This window comes from Anopheles bellator, chromosome 2, assembly GCF_943735745.2.
Source record: "Anopheles bellator chromosome 2, idAnoBellAS_SP24_06.2, whole genome shotgun sequence".
NCBI lineage: Eukaryota > Metazoa > Arthropoda > Insecta > Diptera > Culicidae > Anopheles > Anopheles bellator.
The window spans coordinates 81,045,920-81,064,399 of record NC_071286.1 but is presented as its reverse complement, the minus strand read 5'-3'; the positions used below and the strand labels follow the sequence as shown (position 1 = coordinate 81,064,399).

Sequence of the window (18,480 nt, the reverse complement as noted above, 5' to 3'; positions counted from 1 at the left end):
AGCTTCGAAGCCCATTAAAAGGGAAATGAAAACTATTTGTGGTGCTTTTCTGAACCTTTTGTCGGGGCTTAAAGCGCATTTTACTCTTGAAGTGCTCCACAGCCAACTGGGACGGGAAGTCACGCATTGGAGCAGGCTTGAAATGAGTTTAATACATCGCTTGTACTATTGAGAGAATAGATGCAGCTTGAGAAATGATATTGACAAAGAATTGGGTGGGAATTGAGAACCTAATAGACTTATCATCTTTGTTCGAGTATTGATTCACAGTCGCTTTTCGACTATTTTGTTTTAACCGCTTTTCCTAAGATCGAATCAATTTTAGTTTCTTTCCAATTCAAGCGCTTGGTAATGTTGCTTTCGGGAAGCTGCTTCGCATGTACGCGTAAAATGTGAAGTTTTATTTATTTGGTTTTCCATGCTGGAGTGTTTGAAAAAGTACCGATAGTAACATACAATTGTTCGAATCTTTACTTCCTCTTCGCGATACACACAGGCCTAGACACCAGCATAATAAGGGCATTGCTTTTCTCCGGCTTTTTAGCGTCCCATTCCCCAACTCAATCGCTTTCCGATCGTTTGGGAATCAGCATTAGCTTAACAAACTTGCTACCTGTAGTGGCGATCACAACGTCCACACCTTTCGTGCCACGGTCACGGACAACGAACAAAGTTTACTCGACACACTCGACGACACAAACGTTGGCGAGAGAAGGCAAAGAGCCGCAACGTCGACGTATATAAATTAGATTAGAGGAATAAATACAGAGGTGTCTAGTGAGGACCGCAATATTTTGACTTTCAGTTGAGATTTGTTACCACGCGTCATTGTGTACACGCGCTGGATTGTATTCACTCCTCCAATAGACACTTCTCTGCATTTACTCCTCCGGTGGCGATCGTCGATTGTAGAAAACAAGCGACAAGCATTAGTATAATTTTCTGTTATTATAGTAACTCACGCCCTTGCATTGCGGATGTTGAATGTTGAAACGTGTACGCAAACTTCTGACTTTTACTGCGCTTTTACAACGCAAACCGTTCACGCTTCCATTCGCAAGGAATCGCGCGTTCCAACGCCGTGTTTCCTTGTTCCTGTTGCGACTGACAGTATTAACTAGGTGATTGCTTAGCCTTCCCGTGCGTCGTAATTTGTTTTAATAATTGGTTTACTATCCTCCCTAGTAGTAACTACACTAAACGGGTTCAAAGCACCATCACTTGGTCACACCGACGATCGTCGTTAATTGTTCGGATCGTTTGCTTCAATCAAATACATTGCTTGCCTCTCGAAACGTACGATAACTAGTGTTTTAAACTCACAAAGCTTTGTCTGTGTTTAATTAAGTTGTCAACGTGTGTCCAATTGAAAGAAATAAACAAATTTATGCGAAGGAAAGAGTTCCAATCATGTTTAAGTTCCTTCCAAATAAGGTTCATCTTTTCTGTAATGAGAAGCTTGATCTTTTCAAATTGAAGAGGTAATTGTTAAACTCCCATGTAAATCAGGTTATGGCCGATTATGTACCACACTACTAGTAAAAATCGAAGGAAGGAGCATGAACTCTTTAATGAGATAATGATAAAGTACATGATTTATTCTCGGCATGGTTTGTGGTGGACGAAAAATTAGAGATTCACACAACCGCCACACCACACTAAGGTTTTGGTTTTTGTTTCTTGATTACCACTAGCTTCCTCAATACCAATTTTGCACTGTGGTTTTGCCTAGCACTCATACTATAGGCCGGCCAAACGTTTTCTAGAACAAATACGCTACACACCGGATGCCGGAATAGAAGTAAAATCATAAGCACTACATGACTAACGTAAACAAGAAACAAACAGAACGAATAAACCGAATTTGTAAAACACACGTGCCACGGACATGCCCTCGTACCGCACACTAAAAGGAATGATGCTGAACACGTAACTCAAAAACAACGTGCGAGAACACCGACTAAATGTCCCGCCCATGCTTATCACTCTCCACCGACCCGTCAACCGGACTTTTGTGCCAATTTAACCTTCTGCAGCGCTTCGTACACTTCAATTTCTTTTTTTTCTTTCTTCTGGTTCCGCTGCTCAAACTCTATCCGATGGCGGATGATGCGATCGACAATGTCCTCCGTCGTTATGGTGTTACCTGGCAGGCGAAGGTAAAAGCGAAAATGATTATTTCGTTCCATTGCAACAAAAAAACTTCCGCCTTGTCTTACCCGAATCGATTAGCATAAATTTTCCCATCTGCTTCGGTATTGCGTACGGATCGATATTGCCGACGTCGAGCGCAATGTGCGTCTGACCGTGGCACACCAGCCCAACGTTAAAGTGTTCCATTAAGTCAGCCGTTACCGAGTACGGCGCACCGATGACCACTTCGTTGACGTACTTGCACGCCAATACGCTGAGGACACGCTCGTGCAGGTTCATGATTGGGTAGTTTCCTCCCTTGTACTGATTGACCACCGGATCTGTGTGCAGGCCGACGATCAGATAGTCACCGTAGCTGCGGGCTTTTTCCAGAAAATCCAAATGCCCGACGTGGAACAGATCGAACGCACCGGCCACGTACACGATACGATCGTTCGGTTTCGGCGACTTGCCGTCGCTGAACTGTATGATTTTTTGTGTTGTCGGCAGAAACTGTGAGCATCCGGTCCAGGGACTGCGGGCCGTGTGGTCTTGCCCCAGCTGTGATGATCCTGAGATACATTTATCTTTATACTTCTTAAGTAAAGCTTCGAACACTTGTGATTGGAAAGATTAGGTAAAGCGAACAGCATGCGAGGATTAGTTGAGCGTGCGCTGGGAAAGGTGGATAGTAAAGGCCAACGGAATTCTACTTTGGGCTACTGATATGAAAAGACTGAATGAAAGTCTAGAGCATTAGGGCTATGATAGCTTGAAAAGGTACAAACACACGCGTAGGAACTGTGACCCATTGAATGGAGATGAATATTTACCGTCTTTGCCAACTTCATATTCCTTTTCACCTTGTTTGAAGTGATTTTTTGTCAGTAACAGCATGCGCCCCACCAGATCCGTCGTAGAGACCCCTGCCGTTCGCGAGACTTCCCTGTGAATGAAGCAAAAGTTTGTTAATGATTGTATGATACAAGTACCACGCAAGTGAATCTTCGCGTTCGCGTCACACCTACTTGTAACGTAATGCCTTCTTCACCAAATGGTATGTGTCGACTCCATCCGCCGTCAGGGTGATGTCGTCTGGAAATGTAGAGAAGAAAACATTAGACTTCCAGGTTGAATAAACTCTATGGCCTCTTCGGCAAACGGCCGAAGTCGAAGTTAACCCGTATCGGTAGTTTCAGTGTCCCTTGAACGTTTTATACAATTTTCAAAGTACGCTATCAACTCACACAACAGCTTCCTCGCCATGCTCAGTCAAAACATTCAGCACAGCGACGTGACCCCCTATTAAGGACAATCAGCGTTGACCCCGATCACACCACTTCAGTACAAAGTTTGACATACGCAAGCATTGTAATGGAGAAGCGCACAGCGAAAATTCACTATCGCTTTTTCACATTCCCGTATTCCGACGTATCAGGCGTTGCCTTTCTCCCATTCACCGAGTTAATCGATGTTATTGGAAGACATGGGAGGAATTGTAATAGTAAACATACTGTCGATTTAAGGTCAGTGCTTCCCTCGCGGACTGCCGGCTACAGCGCCCTCACATCTCAATCACGCCAACGCGATCGAAGCGTATGCTTGGGTTCGATCGAATGTTGCTAGCTGTGATCCCGGATCTAGCTCAACCCCATCGGTGTCGAAGTGAGACATTGCCACCTAGTTTATGTTCGTAGTCCACGGGCTCGTTTAGGTCGAATAACTATTGCACTTTGCACACCAGAATCGCAGTAGCAATAAATGATCGTGTACCAGTAGACTAAGTTGACGAAAATGATTGAAGGATACCAACAAAACCAGAACCGTGTATCGGCAGCACGGCACTGATTTCGTGGAGATATCCTTGCGTAATGGAATTGAAACTTACCACCGTGCACGCAAAAATCACATTCATATTTGTCTAGGGTTTCAAGCGTTGTAACGTATGGTGCGTCTTCCACCACTTCATCGACCCATTTGATCCCGCGGACCATTTTGTATCTGTAATTCAAAATGAGAAAAGGTGAGATTTTAGTACGGTCAAGGATACGGTGGCACAATAGTGCAAAGCGATATGTGTATCAACAAGTACTGTCTTCGTAAAGGGCGTATGACGCAAAGAAAAACGGGATCATTGTGATCGACATGCCGGACGCACGTTGGAGTTTCTTATCATGCACCGAATGCCTGTCATCGTGTACTCAATTACATTGGTTGGGAGTGTCTCATTGTCGGGCAGGTGACCAAATTTGTTTGCTTACGATGCGATGATACATCGGCAACATCCGCTGGCCAGAACTGGAGGGGGCCTACGGTGGTTTACCACAGACGCAGTCGATTCGCGCCTCTACAATACGTCAACGACCCTACTGGTGGTAGCTGTTTGTTAGAACACACACTCGTGTGTGGCAAACGCACACAATCGCGTGCTGTCGCTGATAACAAGTAAAACAGTTGGCGCAAGTGCGGTCACGGGCGGATAAGACCAAACCGTAAAATGACACACATAAATGGAACATCGCAGTCGGTGCAAAATGATTACGTAGCAGCAGAACCACTTGGGACGATTGATTATTACCCATTAATCAGCCACCAACAACAGTGCATGGCTTGGGGTGCCAACGGAAGCTCAGTGGGGCGAACGAGGACGGTTTCAATCGGCTGTCGATGGTGGTCCGATTGCACTCCAAAGGTCGACAGAACCATGGTGCGTGAGCTTTCGTCGAATTCGAAGGAACAGAAAGTTCAGCGCACCACCCGACCCCTAAGGTTTCTGCTTCTCAATTTATAGCTTGCAGCCATCCTGATAAGGGGCGATTTTTTGTGGCTGCCGTAGGCAACATGGATGCGCAACGTCATCACAGACGCCTCTTTCGAGAACCTGTTCCTGTTCCTTCGTTTATTCCGGCCCGACCGCTTATCGCGACCATGTGCGCACCGCAGCAACGGTTTTTGGAATGGTTGTAACTGTTCGATCACTGATTATGACTGCTCCAAAAGTGGGCTGACCTGGGGAACTCCTTTATTTTCACCAGCGCCCGCCCTTCCGGCAGGGATCAATTATTATCGGATACCCCTGGCTTGTAGCGTCATAAGGTCGATAAGTTGAAGGTTGTCCCATAAACTTACGATTGTAACTCGTGTGTCCCCGCGCCAATAACGGCCACCCAGATAATCGGGCAATCCCACGGGAACGTGGTTTTGCGTGCTTAAGACACTGTGGCGTGACACTTGCGCAATCGAACGATTTGGAATTTTTGATAACGGAAGGGCGCCCCGTTCGCGCTTTAATCGCGCGAACAAACGCTGATGTGACGAGTGGTCGTGAAAAACGGAGCACCAAACCAAAACACAACGAACAAAAGCAATGGCACCAAGCAGAGAGACGTGAAATACTGGTCAGGAGATTCGTTAGTTCTATTACTTGCTTATTTCGTAACTCTAAACATGCTTTAAATTACAGAATAATAATACGTTAGTATGAGCACGATTACATCAGCTAGCGAATGTTAAATGTACAGTACAACTTTTTCTACATTTTCAACGACGTTCGATTGAACAAACTCTACGTTCTAAATTAAGCAATGAGTATAGGTTATGCTTTGAGAAAAACACTCGTTTTTGTACCGTTCTTCTTGTGTGAAAACTGGTGGGCCTTTGTTTCTTGTAATATCCTCATCGTTGTGGATGCCGACGATCAGCTTGTGCCCGAGAGCCTTCGCCTGCCGCAGGGAATTCGCATGGCCGAAATGTACCATATCATAGCTGTAAAAGAGAGGAAAAAGAAACCGAATTTTGATCAATAAATCGCGCCAATTGAAGCAAGGACGACATTGGTTGACGTGTAGATGATAGTTCTGTGGAGCGTAAAGTGCCATTAATTTGTATCAATTTAGAACAGCAAAAGGCAATGGACACGTCCTGCTTCAGTTCTAGTGTTTTTTCTGTTGCTGCACGTGCCAATTTCGTTGGCAAACCCACCAGTCGTCGTTGCTATTGTTATCTTGGAATGCACACTCTCCCGTTGTCGAAACGAAACCTTACAGTTCTAGATAGGATCGACCAGAACACGATTGAGGGCGTTTCACAATGAGTGTCTTTGTAAGCTAATTGGAAGCGGTAAGATAGTTTAAGGCTAGAGAAACTGATGTCTGATCTGCATGTGGCATACGATCACTACGTATAATTATACGCATATTTAAAACTATCTTCAAAGGCATAACTTAGCGAACAGTGAACATAAAGGTTTCTTTTAATGATTTCTTTCTAACCTTGTTTAAGGATTAATCGATGTTTGTTTTATCATACATGTCACTCGTATGATTAGACCTAGTTCGGACAGTGATTCGAATGAAAGACTAATCATGACTTTCATAACATAAAAGAAATGGATTGATTGGCCACTATAAGAGATTAACCATCTCACACACTTTTTAGAAGCTACTGTCTTTCGAGTGTAATGACTCACTGACGACATCGTCGATTCACATCATTTACTGAGAAACCCTTTTGTACCAACATAGCCAAAACCTGCGGCTGTTCTATCTTATCAAACGCTCACATTCATAAGTGTCCGAGAATACTCTACGCAGCAACCGGAAAGCAATTGCGTTGCACGACACGAGACACCCTGACACATGTTTCATTCGACTACGCCATGTACGATCTAAAGGGTAAGAAACGTGTGGTTGATGCAATGGCCAATTAGCAAGTTCCTTGTTGCGACTGTAAAGGTCGAGTGAGAAACACATCCTAGTTGTTTTATTCCAACAATGGATTCAGCTTTGCCTCCAGCACGAAGCAGGCTTTAGTAAGAGGAAAATAATGAATACACAGTTTTAAACTACTCATGGCTTGGAAAGCACTACTATCAATCATCCTGGACCAGTTCCCGGAACTTAACATTCATGACCGCGAGAGATAAATACATCCAGGCAACATTAATTACCAACGTATTCCAAACAATCTCTGCTAACGACATAATTATTACGTGTGGTTTAGGAAATGAAATTCAAAATACTTCAATTGTGTGTAATCCACAATCACAATTTAGCAAGGATATTATCATCTGGTCAGAAGGCACATCTGAAACGCATATGCAACCCATCCCTACTAGCAACATAGTAATCTGAAATGCACCAAATGCTCGAAGGGTTGCCATGGGCAACTTGAAATGCATCAGCGATTAACCATCCGTTACCCGATCCCATTCGGAGCCGGAGCTGACCACACACAGAAACACACAAACGAGGACAACGATACCTTCCACACCAACACGACGAACGCCGACCTTGACCTAGAGCTCTTCCGCACCGGTTTTATCCTTGCCTAGCAGCGCGCCAGGGAGCATCTCCAGCGTAGCCTGGCACACCGGGCCTTTGATTTTGTTGGGGCCGTTTTGCCGCATTCAAGGGCAGTAAATACGGTTAGTCGCTTCTACCGGTTCCTGGTATGGAGCAACCAAGGAACGCGCAATGCAGTTTTTCTACATTCTGTTTTGTTTCTTTATCCGTTTTAAAAGTCTGGTACCGATCGGGCAACCGAGCAGTACCGCACAAAGTCGAATACCACTGGCGTAAAAAACTTACTTCGCGGTCCAACGACTTCGCGTAAACCTGTTTTTACCTTTCCGTTTTTTCGTTCGCCTCGTATACGGGGCCAAAACATATGCTCTAGTCTACCGGGTTAAACCGCTGACCGGGTGGTCGAGTAATCAGAGGCAGCATAAGGCGGAAGCGGACACTGCAGCGAAAAGACGCTAAGGCGGGTGTAAACTTCTCGCTCGCATCATGAGCGCTTTTCTCTATTTCTCCGCTTTCAACGGCGTCGTCTTGCGCACTTGATGTTTTTTAACCGTTTTTTTCTCGGTCCCGCGTCGATCTCACTTTCTCCCATGCCGACCGCAGCGTGCCTCTCGCTCTTGCGCCACGTTCGCGCGAGAGCTCGTCCCTGATAGGCGAGCCTGAATCATGCGATCGCGCGTGTTGTGTTTTGATTTGCTCACGGCGCGCGCTTACGCATAGAACACGCGTGTTGCTCCATTGACACCACGCTGTTCTAGTGGGCCCTTGAAAGCGCATGACCGAAATTGGTGCTGTGAGGTGCCGGCCAACCGTGCAGGGTACTGTCACCCCATCGGTTCATTCACCTAGAGTTACGAATCTGGCCCTTAAAAATACAGGACAGAACTTTCACAAGGTGTGGTCCAAGGGTTTGTACACCACCGCTACAGCAATTTCCACAACGGTCGGATTGCAAGACACTCAAGAAAGGCCTACTCAACTAGCATGATATAATTTTTACTACTCCACAAAACTGCTTTGTAGTCGGCACCTTTTCGCAGCGTCGAAGCACCCTACGACGTTAAGTTTCATCAGCGTGTTCGCTGGAGAAAGTTGGTTCAGCTGCATACGGGATCGAGAATTTTTCCGATTGCAACGAAATTCTTACCCCTGCGCGAAAGGTAACGGTGCATGCAGTAGAGCCGCCGGAAAGTCGCTTCCTATTTCCTTTTTCTGTATGAAAAAGTTGACTAACGGAACATGCGAACAATCTCGTCGGGAGCGTCACGCAAGAGGATTGCCTGCCCTTTTCTCAAGCTGCACTCGAAGTGGTGAGCAATCGTTCTATTTCGGGAACCCCACCATGGTCCGTGGTCAGCAGTTATGCCACTTTAAGGTCACGGGGCGAGCAATACCTATTATACGCTTTGGACGTTTTTCCATTGGCCTAACTAACACCCCATCGTAACGCAGAAAACATTGCATCAGCGAGCGAAGCCAGAAAATCCTCGCTCACGTGATAGGGAGCAAGATGGGAAGGTAATTGATGAATTAGGCACGGCAAACCACTTACCATCCGTCGCACCAAACGCGAACCTCCTTCTCGGGGGATTCATGGCCATTTTCACCACTTTTCTCCATACTTTTCACTGTGGATTCCGCACCAACCGTTGCAACTTCCTCCGGCAGCAAGTAGGATGAACCGGGTATTGCCCCAAGAACCAGAACCGGGAAGAGCGCACTTACACGCACACACAGATCACAAGGACAACGGGTTTCAAGGTTTCGGCACCGCTCAAGGGTTGGTTCGAGCGGCTGGTGACTCTGAGCGGACGCAGCAAACGAATGATTCCGGCCGGCCGTCTGGCCAGTGCTTTTATAATTAATCTCGACCAAGCGTCGACCGTGATAAGGACGGTCTCGGTCCCGTCCGCCGAGGCCAGGGAGATTCACAGAAATCCGTTTAAATGGCACAATCGACGCACTCGGAAGTGGCAAACGACGTGGCGGCTAAGGACCTTTCGGGGCAATCGGGATTGATAATGATGCCGCGTATGGCGCTGGACGCTTTTTAAGTTGGTACGATCTGGATTCCTGCCTTTATGCGAACCACCCTTAAACTCGACAGACACCTCTTTCTCACGCCCCGTCTAACAGAAACTGCTTTGGCGATTGGTGCGAAGTGGAAACTTTTATGCCCTTTTCCCATCGCTTCCAATGTGTACTGAGATTGCTTGACAACTTTACTCACTCGCAGACTGACAATTTTACTCACTCTTTTATTCGCATTCTCACTCTGATTTTTCTCACAAGAGATGGAGATAATCCGTTACTTTTCATGAGATTTAATAGATTGAATAAAAAGCACAACATTTGAACGTAAATTTTAAATAACTTGATTGGTTGGAATAACTACGAAAACTGAGGCAACACTGAATACCGAAAATTGTTCGAAATCACTATTTAAAATCGTTCAAACTTTTGTTCCAGTCATAGTTAGACCAGCGCAAGAGAGCTGTCATAATTTAGACCAGTTCACTGGTACGGAGTGAGTCGAATACAACTTTGGTGCATTTGCAGCACAGCACATTTGGCAATACTGTCTGGGCGGAACTTCTATTTTCCACAATATTCAGACATTCAACTTAGCAAACATGGAACAGTAGTTTCAATGAAAAAATCCGGCATTCAAAAACCGTTGTTTTAAAACCCGCCATTCGTACAGCGGTTTGCGGTAACCGGTGGCGTAATGCGGAACAAACAGCGCCACCAGCATTAGACCATTATACCAGCATTAGACCAGCAGCACGGGGCGGCAGGCAGTTTTGTTTTGCTTCTGTTCGCGGTAGGTTTTAAGTTGTTCTTCTTGCCGGTCGCGGTGGGAACTGATTTGGCACATTCCGAGTTTGCTGTACGGCTGATTGCTCTCCCAGCCAGCCTTGCGACACTATCCCAGCACATTTCCACACGCGGCCATGCCTTCTTCGAACCAAAATCTGCGCAACCGGAAGGTAAGTACTGTGCCGGTGACAGTGAAACCATTCAATCGTATTCTTCTTGTTGGGCGAAAGGTTCGATTTGTCATCAAGGTTTCCTTTCGCAAGACCGCGCAGAAGCCCAGCGAGAGAAGTGTCAAAAAGGTTGTTGCGCTTTTCCGCGGGCGCGCCAGTGTTGCGTGGTGGTGGGTCGCTTCGTGAAAAGCAGCAAAGGAGCGAAAGTTATTTTCCGTTTTCGTGCCCGGTTTCGTCCGTCGCGGTCGAGTGCAAACATTCAGGCAGTTGCGTCAGACAGATAGTTTATTTTAGCACCGTTAGCGGTACGGCCGCACTTCCGTCTTGCCTCGTCAACGCAACAACGCATACACACGTACATATCTCGAGCGTTGGCGAAGTGCCCTCTCCGTAATCCGCAACAGGCTGAATGACCTTCGGGAGGCCAGTTTGGAGCGTGCGATAGCCTAAAGCGAGAATCTATTTCCCGGCGACCACCGGTAGCCGCCTCAACGAACGATGCTTTCCACTACCGGAGAGCCGTTTGCATTTCTGTTGAATTTTTGATAAGACAACGATCCATCGTTCCGGCCGACAATGGGTTACGATTATGAGCTGGTAATTATTGGTTTCAATTGTTCCGAAAAAAACCGTACCATCCGTGCCACAACTGCAGGTTTTACACTACAGGGCTGCATAAAACACACACATCCGCGTCGCTTGGCAATCTTCTTCGCGAGTGCCTCGCAGATAGCGATAATGACGACGATGGATGCGACGGCGACGACGGAGGAGCGGGATGATGATTAGGCAACTTCGTCAATTGAATGAGTTGCCAGTTTCTGTTGACTTTAAGCGCCGGCTGCCTACAATCGATTCTCTTTTATTTTGCCCAAGGCCTCGAACCAAACTCCACTTCTTACGGTTCGTGTCTAATGCTTTGCTGTTCTTATTCCCCAGTTGCAGCAGCAAGATTCCTCCGAGCGAACACAACCGCCGGCGGGAGCACGCCGAAAAGGTGGTTCCGGCGGAGCCAAGTCGGCCGGCAGCAACCTCCGTTTTTCGTTTATCTGCCTCGTGGTCAGTGCCTCGCTGCTGATCTTCCTGCTCGGTGCCTACACAGATTCGTTCCATCCGATCATCGATGGCATTGCCGGCCGGCTTGGGTACCACGAGAAAATCTACGCCGTCGTAATTGATGCCGGCTCGACGGGGAGCCGCGTGTTGGCGTTCGAGTTCCACCATGGTTACCTCGATGGGCGGCTCGTCCTCGACTACGAGCTGTTTCAGCAATCCAAACCGGGCCTATCAGCGTTTGCCGAAAGGCCGCTCGATGGGGCCGCCAGCATCGGAAAGCTGCTTGATGCCGCCAAAGGAGTAGTGCCTTCTGAAAAACTATCTCAAACTCCGCTCGTCCTGAAGGCGACGGCCGGGTTGCGATTGCTGAAGCCCGAACAGGCGGAAGCTCTGCTTGCTGCCTGCCGGGAACTGTTCCGCACGTCCGGGTTCCAGGTGGACGGCCAGGCGGTGGAAATCATGGACGGTACGGACGAGGGTATCTTTTCATGGTTCACCGTGAACTTCCTGCTGGGCAAGCTGAACAGTCGCAGCACGGTAGCGGCACTCGATTTGGGAGGCGGCAGTACGCAGGTCACTTTTGCACCGAAGGACGTTTCGCAGACGCCACTGTACGCCGCATTTATGCACCGAGTTCCAACGCTCGACTCGTACGTTGAGGTGTTCACAAACAGCTACCTCGGCGCCGGACTGCACGCGATACGGCACGCCGTATTTACGCATCGGGTGGCCGAGAATGAGACGAAGCTGGCAAGCGAATGTGTTAATCCGATCATCAAGAACAAGCTGTTCCGCTACGGAACCGGTCAGTACTATGTGAGCGGCAAGGAGAACCCGAGGGCAACGGCCGAAAACCCGGTAGTCGATTACGAGCAGTGTGCGGCCATCGTTAGAGAGAAACTGTTGCCGACACTGAAACCCAAACCGGTCACGCTGAAGCAGCACGAAATTTCGGCCTTCAGTTACTTCTTTGATCGTGCGATCGAAACGGGGCTCGTTGGTAAGCATGCACTGCGTTCAATCGGGTGACCGGTGGGTAATCATTTCATGTTTCTTTTCAGACCCCATGCAAGGTGGTGAAACGACGGTCGGCGAGTTTGTCAGCAAATCGAGAGAAGTGTGCGCCGAGGCGAACACGGATCAACCGTTTATGTGTGTCGATCTCGTCTTCATCTCTACGCTGCTTGAGGAAGGCTACGGATTGAAGGCAAAAACACCGCTCAAGGTTCGTAAAGATTGTTTCTCGAAAAATTTGCCCTAAAACTGCAATTACCTTTTCAGCTGTACAAAAAGATCGATGGACACGAAATATCGTGGGCGCTGGGATGCGCATATAATATACTGACAAGCCGAGAAAGCGCTAACAAAAAATAGGGAAGGCAACACGACGTGCCCTTGATATCACGCTGCATTTTCATCCTGCAGTTACGGTGAAGAAAGAGTGAACACACGCCCAGAAGCAGGACGTACGATCATTGGACGGCAGAAAAGAGATTGCTTTTCTGTGCTTAATTAACTGTCTAGCTAATGGCATAACGAGTGATCGAGCATCCGACACGATAACACAATCAGATAACTATCGCCCACCAACGGATAGAACGCAGTGCATCAACGAAACGATAGCTCCTCGGAAGGAAAGAAAGTACAGAGCAGAGAGAGATATTATTTTTACATCTGATATACACACGCAGGATTGCAACTTTTTACAATCATCAACTTAACTATTTTATGCGACTACAGATCCACGTCACGGATTCAATGGAAGCGAGCGGAAGAAGAGCTGAAGTGGGAAATTTTTATTCGATGGACGAAATGAACTTTACACTAAGCAGGTTGAGGTGACGAAGACGAAGGAATCCGATTGTTATACAAAGGCACTTTATTTCAAGGAAAGTGTTCAGCCACGCACTGTGAAACTATTTTATACACAACACGCGAATCAATCTACCAACCGAACGAAATTTTACCAGCGAAAACGTGCGCCATAAAGTGCGTGCACTGTTTAAAACACGATGCCTTTGTTTCTGGTGTGTTTTTATGCTGCCAAAAGACATACGCTCCGGTTCTGGCACGCCCGGCCGCAGCAGCTTTTTCCATTACTTTCGAGAGTGGAATGGAATTTTAACGGAATACTAACGAACAGAAACTAGTGGAAAGTCTTTGCAAATCTTTTTGTAATAATCTAATATCCAAAATGTGCCTTGTTTACGTGACATGAAGAAAACGCAACGATATCAGTACGATCAGGCGATCGAGTAGAAGGAAAGACGAGAGAAACGTTTCAAAACCTCAGCAATAAAACGTCAGTCAGTATATCATTTTAGATAATTCGTAGCAAATAGATCGCAATTAGCACCGAGCCGTGCTTCTTGCTCCGAGAAGGAGGGACAGGTAGATGTGTAGATCAATGGCAACTTCGATGAGCGATAGTTAAGCATGAAGGTAAAGGAAGTAACCTCCCACCGTGAGGCTATCGTAGAAACTGAATGTTAATGTGTTACACTGGCTAGATACCTTTATTGCACCGATCCCATTTCCGCACAAAACCCACCCTTCAAAGTAGCGCATTTTGCCAATACTGACAAAATGGCAATCTATTGGCACACTCCATCCGATGCGGCACGTCTGTGTGTTTGCGTGTGTATGATATTTTGTCCTTCATCCTATTGTTGTTGTTGATGTTGTTAAATGGAAAATGGCAATACACTTAGAGAAGTAACCCTAACGAGCCAGCCTACGTTGTGGGCCGTATTGCGCTCCTAATGCGAGCGGTCACCGTTCGCACACTGTCACATTCCCTTTCCACCATAACACGTTACCGCCCGTCATTGTCGATGGACAATCAAGGATTTAGCACCCAAATCGTTTCCGCGTATATTTGTGTGCGTATCATCATCAGCACCTTGCTATGCCCTTTTATATGCACAAGAGTTCACTTTAGATGATAACGAACATACTAGATGGCAAACGTGCGTTTATGTCAGTTTATGTCGATTCTAGGCGTAGTTCTTAGTAGGCGTGAGCACGTACCGCCTTCGCGTGACAGCATACTAAGTAGCAGAGTAGTGAAGTGAAGGAGTTAGGAAAAGTAGTACCGTTAACGTTTCATCAGTACGACGAGACTCACTGCGAGTGAGACAAATGTTTGTGGTGGTGAGATCCGTGTGATATAAAGAGAAATTTTCCGACAAATCTGACGAAATTGTGTATAAGTCATTTTCTGCACATTCGCATGGTATGTAGTTCAAAGGTTGCTGGGATAGAATTGTGCTTCAGTTCGTCGTGTATTTTGCCAACCTTATGGATTCTTCATTCCCTTATTGTTTTGGACACATTCTTTCAAATACAACGTTTCATTTGAGGCGCTTGTAGTGCTTTAATACGTCTTGTATTGTGAAGCGTAGTTTTCCTCCGTTTTTTTCATTTCATTCCACTTTTGAAACCTACCAAGACATTCCTCCGGATGCCTTGGTCGGTTTCAATGAAATGAATCATAGGACCGTGAGTAATGTGATTACATAAGTTGCGCTATAATTCGTACGGTGCAGGACTCGGACCGAGGACAAGAAAAGAGGACTCTGTGCAGCAAACCCGTGAGCAAGGTGCAGGAGAAAAAACGAATGAAATTGGATAAAGCACACCTCCACGATGTGACAAGCGGGAACCGGGTGTAGTTTCGTGTCTAACGTTGCATTAAATTCCAATTTTCAGCGGCATCGTGCACACTGTAGCAGCTTGCCGTTGCGTTGCTGGCGAAGCAATAGGAAATCGAATAGGAATCGACTTTTGAGCTTCTTCCACTGTGCCCGCCATTGTCCAGTCCACGCTTCTTTAGCTTTTTGGTCGCTTTGGGTCGAATCGGCTGACAATGGTAACGAGGAACAGGCCGGCAACAGACGTGTCCGTTTCCGTGGTCTCCTGAAATTACGATCTTTCGTTCAATTCGTGCCGTTGGAGACCAATTTGCTGATCCATCGAGGCTTGGAGCCTTGTGCTCGGCGGATCATTGCGAGCTGAAGGACGACGCAAGCCAAGAAGCCCTATTTTTCTGCACTATTTCATCGTTCGTTGCTGTCCCGTGTCTCCATCACCGCGGAACGGAGTTGCAGCAGCAATGCAGCTGGCGACTGTGGGATCCAAAAACCTTTGGATTTTTTTACTTGTTCCAGATCCGTTTTTGCCCCCTACGGCCGCGGCCGCAAGAATCGGCGTTCCTTGGACTAAGTTCGACATTGGTTTTCCGGACCAGGTCTTAGTTATCGTTCAGCGATAATAATGTAGTTTTGAGACACAAGCTGAATGATACAGACTACACAAAGGGTTTCAGGATTCGTTTTTATTCGGTTCCTGGGGTTAGTTTACGGTTCTTTATTTGTTCAAATTGAAAATCAAACACAACCGTCCCCTGGCGAACATTTTAATATTTCATCGAGAGTTCATCACAGCCATGGTTTCAACAGAAACAAATTACAATATTTGCTGACACCAAACTCTCTTGTCGGCGAACAAGAGACCGCCGGAAAAATGGCGACAACCATTTTTGGAACACAAAACAAGAGCTCCGATGGAAAAACAAACGGACGTCCGCAACATGAACATAGTAATAAAGGCCAACAAGGGCATTCGATGCCCCTGCGCTGAGGGCTGTGTTTAGTGATGGTTTGAAGGCTGACGAAAATAGGGAAACACGAGAGCACTGAAATGAAATAAAACGGTCCGGCAAAAAAAAATTTCACACTCAAACACAGAATACAGGACCAGGGAGAGGCCCGCATCCGGGTGGTGAAATGAAAATTACAAACAAACCAAGCATAAAATAACATCTCCCGAACAACAAGCTAAACACTCCATTATTAGTGGTTTCGGTTCGCCGGACCAGAACGGGACTGTTAAGGGCTCCCCCTGTCCAGGCGATAGTGTGAAACTTGAAGTGGGTTCTCGAAAGGGCGCGAGATAGGGCGGAAGCGAATGCTCGAATGTTTTACTGTGGAACATCCTTCAAGACGAAACTACGGTAACTAAAAACAGGAACGCAAAGAGTGGAATACTCACGGAACTCGGTTTGCGGTTGACACTTTGTAAGATAACATTAAAACAAGCAACAGCGGCCACCGGTTTCTTATGTTTCGTGTTCTCCGTTCTTGCTACACTGAAGTAAAGCACCAAACGGTGCTTCAAAAAGGATGAAAAGTTTACCGAATTCCCCCTTTCTGGTCGGAGACCAGTTTCGCTTCGCTGGCGTTGAAGTGCAATAAGCTTGGGTGAGAGTGACGCGTTTCCGGTTTTTCAATGCCATAAAGGAAATGGCCATTCATGCAAAGTGTTGCGCAGGGACTAACCGACACCTTTTGTATGGAACGGGCAAGGAAACATAAACCAATAGAGCAGCACACACGCAGGGCACTCGTACAAACACGGCCAACGGCCCCAGTTATGCCGCTCGTGAAGCACATTTTCCCGTTTCCGCTCGACGCTGTCCGTGTCTGTTTAATTTAATTTATAGCTTCCTATTGATTTTATTCCATTTCGTGCTCCCTGGTGGTTTTTTTTTCTCCTGCTACAAGAGTTTTTCTGTGAAACTTTAGTTAAAATGTGTTTCCCCTTGCCGTCAGTCCCACCTACCGACAAGGCAATCATCAAACGCAAACGAATCGAGCGAATGGCGCAACCGAAAGGCGCCGGAAAAAAGCGTGGAAAATCGTACAGGCGGTCCCGGTGAGAGCCCAGTTTTTTTTTGTCCGTATTGCACCACAATCGAACCACGCTGTAACTGTCCCGGGCCCCGGAACTGAACCGACGGGGCTTTCGTCCTCGGTGCTTCCTTGCGTTGCGTTTATGTTTTGCGCTTCTTATCGTCGCTTCCGGCGGCAGCTTTTGCACGAATTGATTTATCCATTTTCTCTCCAAAGTGGTGCACCCGCCGGGCCGCCCTTGCCTGGAGGTTGCCGGCAAGGTGTACGTCGGCATTGCAATTGGATGTATCATTCAACGTCTGATTAACGTTTTGCTCGCTGGCTAATGCTGTGCCGGCAAACGTAGCAAATGATAAACGGAAATCTGGTCTTTTTTGCCGCTTAGTTGAGTTCCTTTTTTCCATTCAACAGACTCGAAGTGTGCTCAAAAGCTTACTGTGGAAAACAGGGCAAAAGCCGGCGGTTCCGAACAACGTGCTGAAGTCCCTCTGAACTTGATGTTGATGATTTATTATTTTACTCGTTGAGTTCGTCTATCGATTAGTTTATTATAATAATCTAACATGTAACTACACATTTAATGTTTAATAATTTTACCGGTTTTACTATTTGTGGTTCACGGTGGTTTTGAGCTGGTTTAAAAAGCAAGCGCGTGTACACATTTCAATTACGAAGCGGCCACATTGTCGATACACATTTCCATTAGGCAACTGGAATGCGTGTTGCGTTGGAAATTATGTTTTCTCCCACGGCGCTCCTACCGTCCGTTTGTTTTTGCCCATTTCGAATCTGCTGGCCCAAAGCTTCCGAATATCTTCGGTTCCCAGCACGCGGCTGAGAAACTAATCCCGGGCTCCGAGACGGCAACACCACCATCTGCACCGATTATGATTACGAATTCATAAGCGCCGAAGAAAACACGGACGAAAACCTTCCAATAATTTATGCAACCACCGCGGTGGCGGCACCCAGCGTGGCCCCAGAAACAAAAACAAGACACTTTTCGCCGTACCCGGGCTCCGGCCGGAATTTTCCCATTCTCGGTCCACGGCACCCGGCACGACAATGGCAGCACTAATGTACTCATCTTGTCGCAATTATGTCGCGGTTCCTGTCGCGCCGGAGCAAACAAGCGGAAATAATTTTCAATCATCCTTCCCATTATGACATCCGACGCCAGCGCTTCGCGCGAAGCGGCCCACCGCTTCCGGTGCCACAAAGGCACCCGTGATGAAGCCGGCGTGTCCTCCCCTCGTAGAAGATGCTGTGTATGTTGTGGGCCCCGTGTTGGCCCCATCTCTCCCC

At 46.9% G+C, this 18,480-nt stretch overlaps 2 protein-coding genes across 4 annotated transcripts; one reads left to right on the top strand and one right to left on the bottom strand.

Moving 5' to 3' along the window:
• Positions 1 to 378: 378 nt before the first annotated feature.
• LOC131211922 (ethanolamine-phosphate cytidylyltransferase) lies at positions 379 to 9,614 on the bottom strand. 2 transcript variants are annotated; one of them, XM_058205608.1, is made up of 7 exons: positions 8,989 to 9,614; positions 5,761 to 5,898; positions 4,022 to 4,134; positions 3,162 to 3,228; positions 2,967 to 3,079; positions 2,220 to 2,705; positions 379 to 2,146 (listed from the first exon to the last, which is right to left on the bottom strand). In XM_058205608.1, the coding sequence occupies exons 1-7, from the start codon at positions 9,054 to 9,056 to the stop codon at positions 2,001 to 2,003; spliced, it is 1,131 nt and encodes a 376-aa protein (XP_058061591.1). In that variant the 5' UTR covers positions 9,057 to 9,614; the 3' UTR covers positions 379 to 2,000. The 2 variants fall into 2 exon arrangements, with proteins under 2 accessions (XP_058061591.1, XP_058061592.1); XM_058205609.1 differs by having other exon boundaries at positions 2,997 to 3,079.
• Positions 9,615 to 10,267: 653 nt separating this feature from the next.
• On the top strand, positions 10,268 to 14,704 carry LOC131211921 (ectonucleoside triphosphate diphosphohydrolase 5). 2 transcript variants are annotated; one of them, XM_058205606.1, is made up of 4 exons: positions 10,268 to 10,426; positions 11,366 to 12,482; positions 12,544 to 12,707; positions 12,764 to 14,703. In XM_058205606.1, exons 1-4 carry the CDS (start codon positions 10,391 to 10,393, stop codon positions 12,854 to 12,856), a joined length of 1,410 nt encoding a protein of 469 aa, XP_058061589.1. In that variant the 5' UTR covers positions 10,268 to 10,390; the 3' UTR covers positions 12,857 to 14,703. The 2 variants fall into 2 exon arrangements, with proteins under 2 accessions (XP_058061589.1, XP_058061590.1); XM_058205607.1 differs by lacking the exon at positions 10,268 to 10,426 and adding an exon at positions 10,585 to 11,023 and having other exon boundaries at positions 12,764 to 14,704.
• Positions 14,705 to 18,480: the final 3,776 nt, after the last annotated feature.

Bases quoted from the DNA above. Each gene is read 5' to 3' on its own strand.
- LOC131211921 (XM_058205606.1), top strand. From the start codon at position 10,391: ATGCCTTCTTCGAACCAAAATCTGCGCAACCGGAAG. The intron at 10,427-11,365 runs GTAAGTACTGTG...CTTATTCCCCAG, and splicing joins AAAATCTGCGCAACCGGAAG to TTGCAGCAGCAAGATTCCTC. The intron at 12,483-12,543 runs GTAAGCATGCAC...GTTTCTTTTCAG, and splicing joins GATCGAAACGGGGCTCGTTG to ACCCCATGCAAGGTGGTGAA.
- LOC131211922 (XM_058205608.1), bottom strand. From the start codon at position 9,056: ATGGAGAAAAGTGGTGAAAATGGCCATGAATCCCCCGAGAAGGAGGTT. The intron at 4,135-5,760 runs GTACAAAAACGA...TTTGAATTACAG, and splicing joins GTTTTCACACAAGAAGAACG to ATACAAAATGGTCCGCGGGA. The intron at 2,147-2,219 runs GTAAGACAAGGC...TTCGCCTGCCAG, and splicing joins ATTTATGCTAATCGATTCGG to GTAACACCATAACGACGGAG.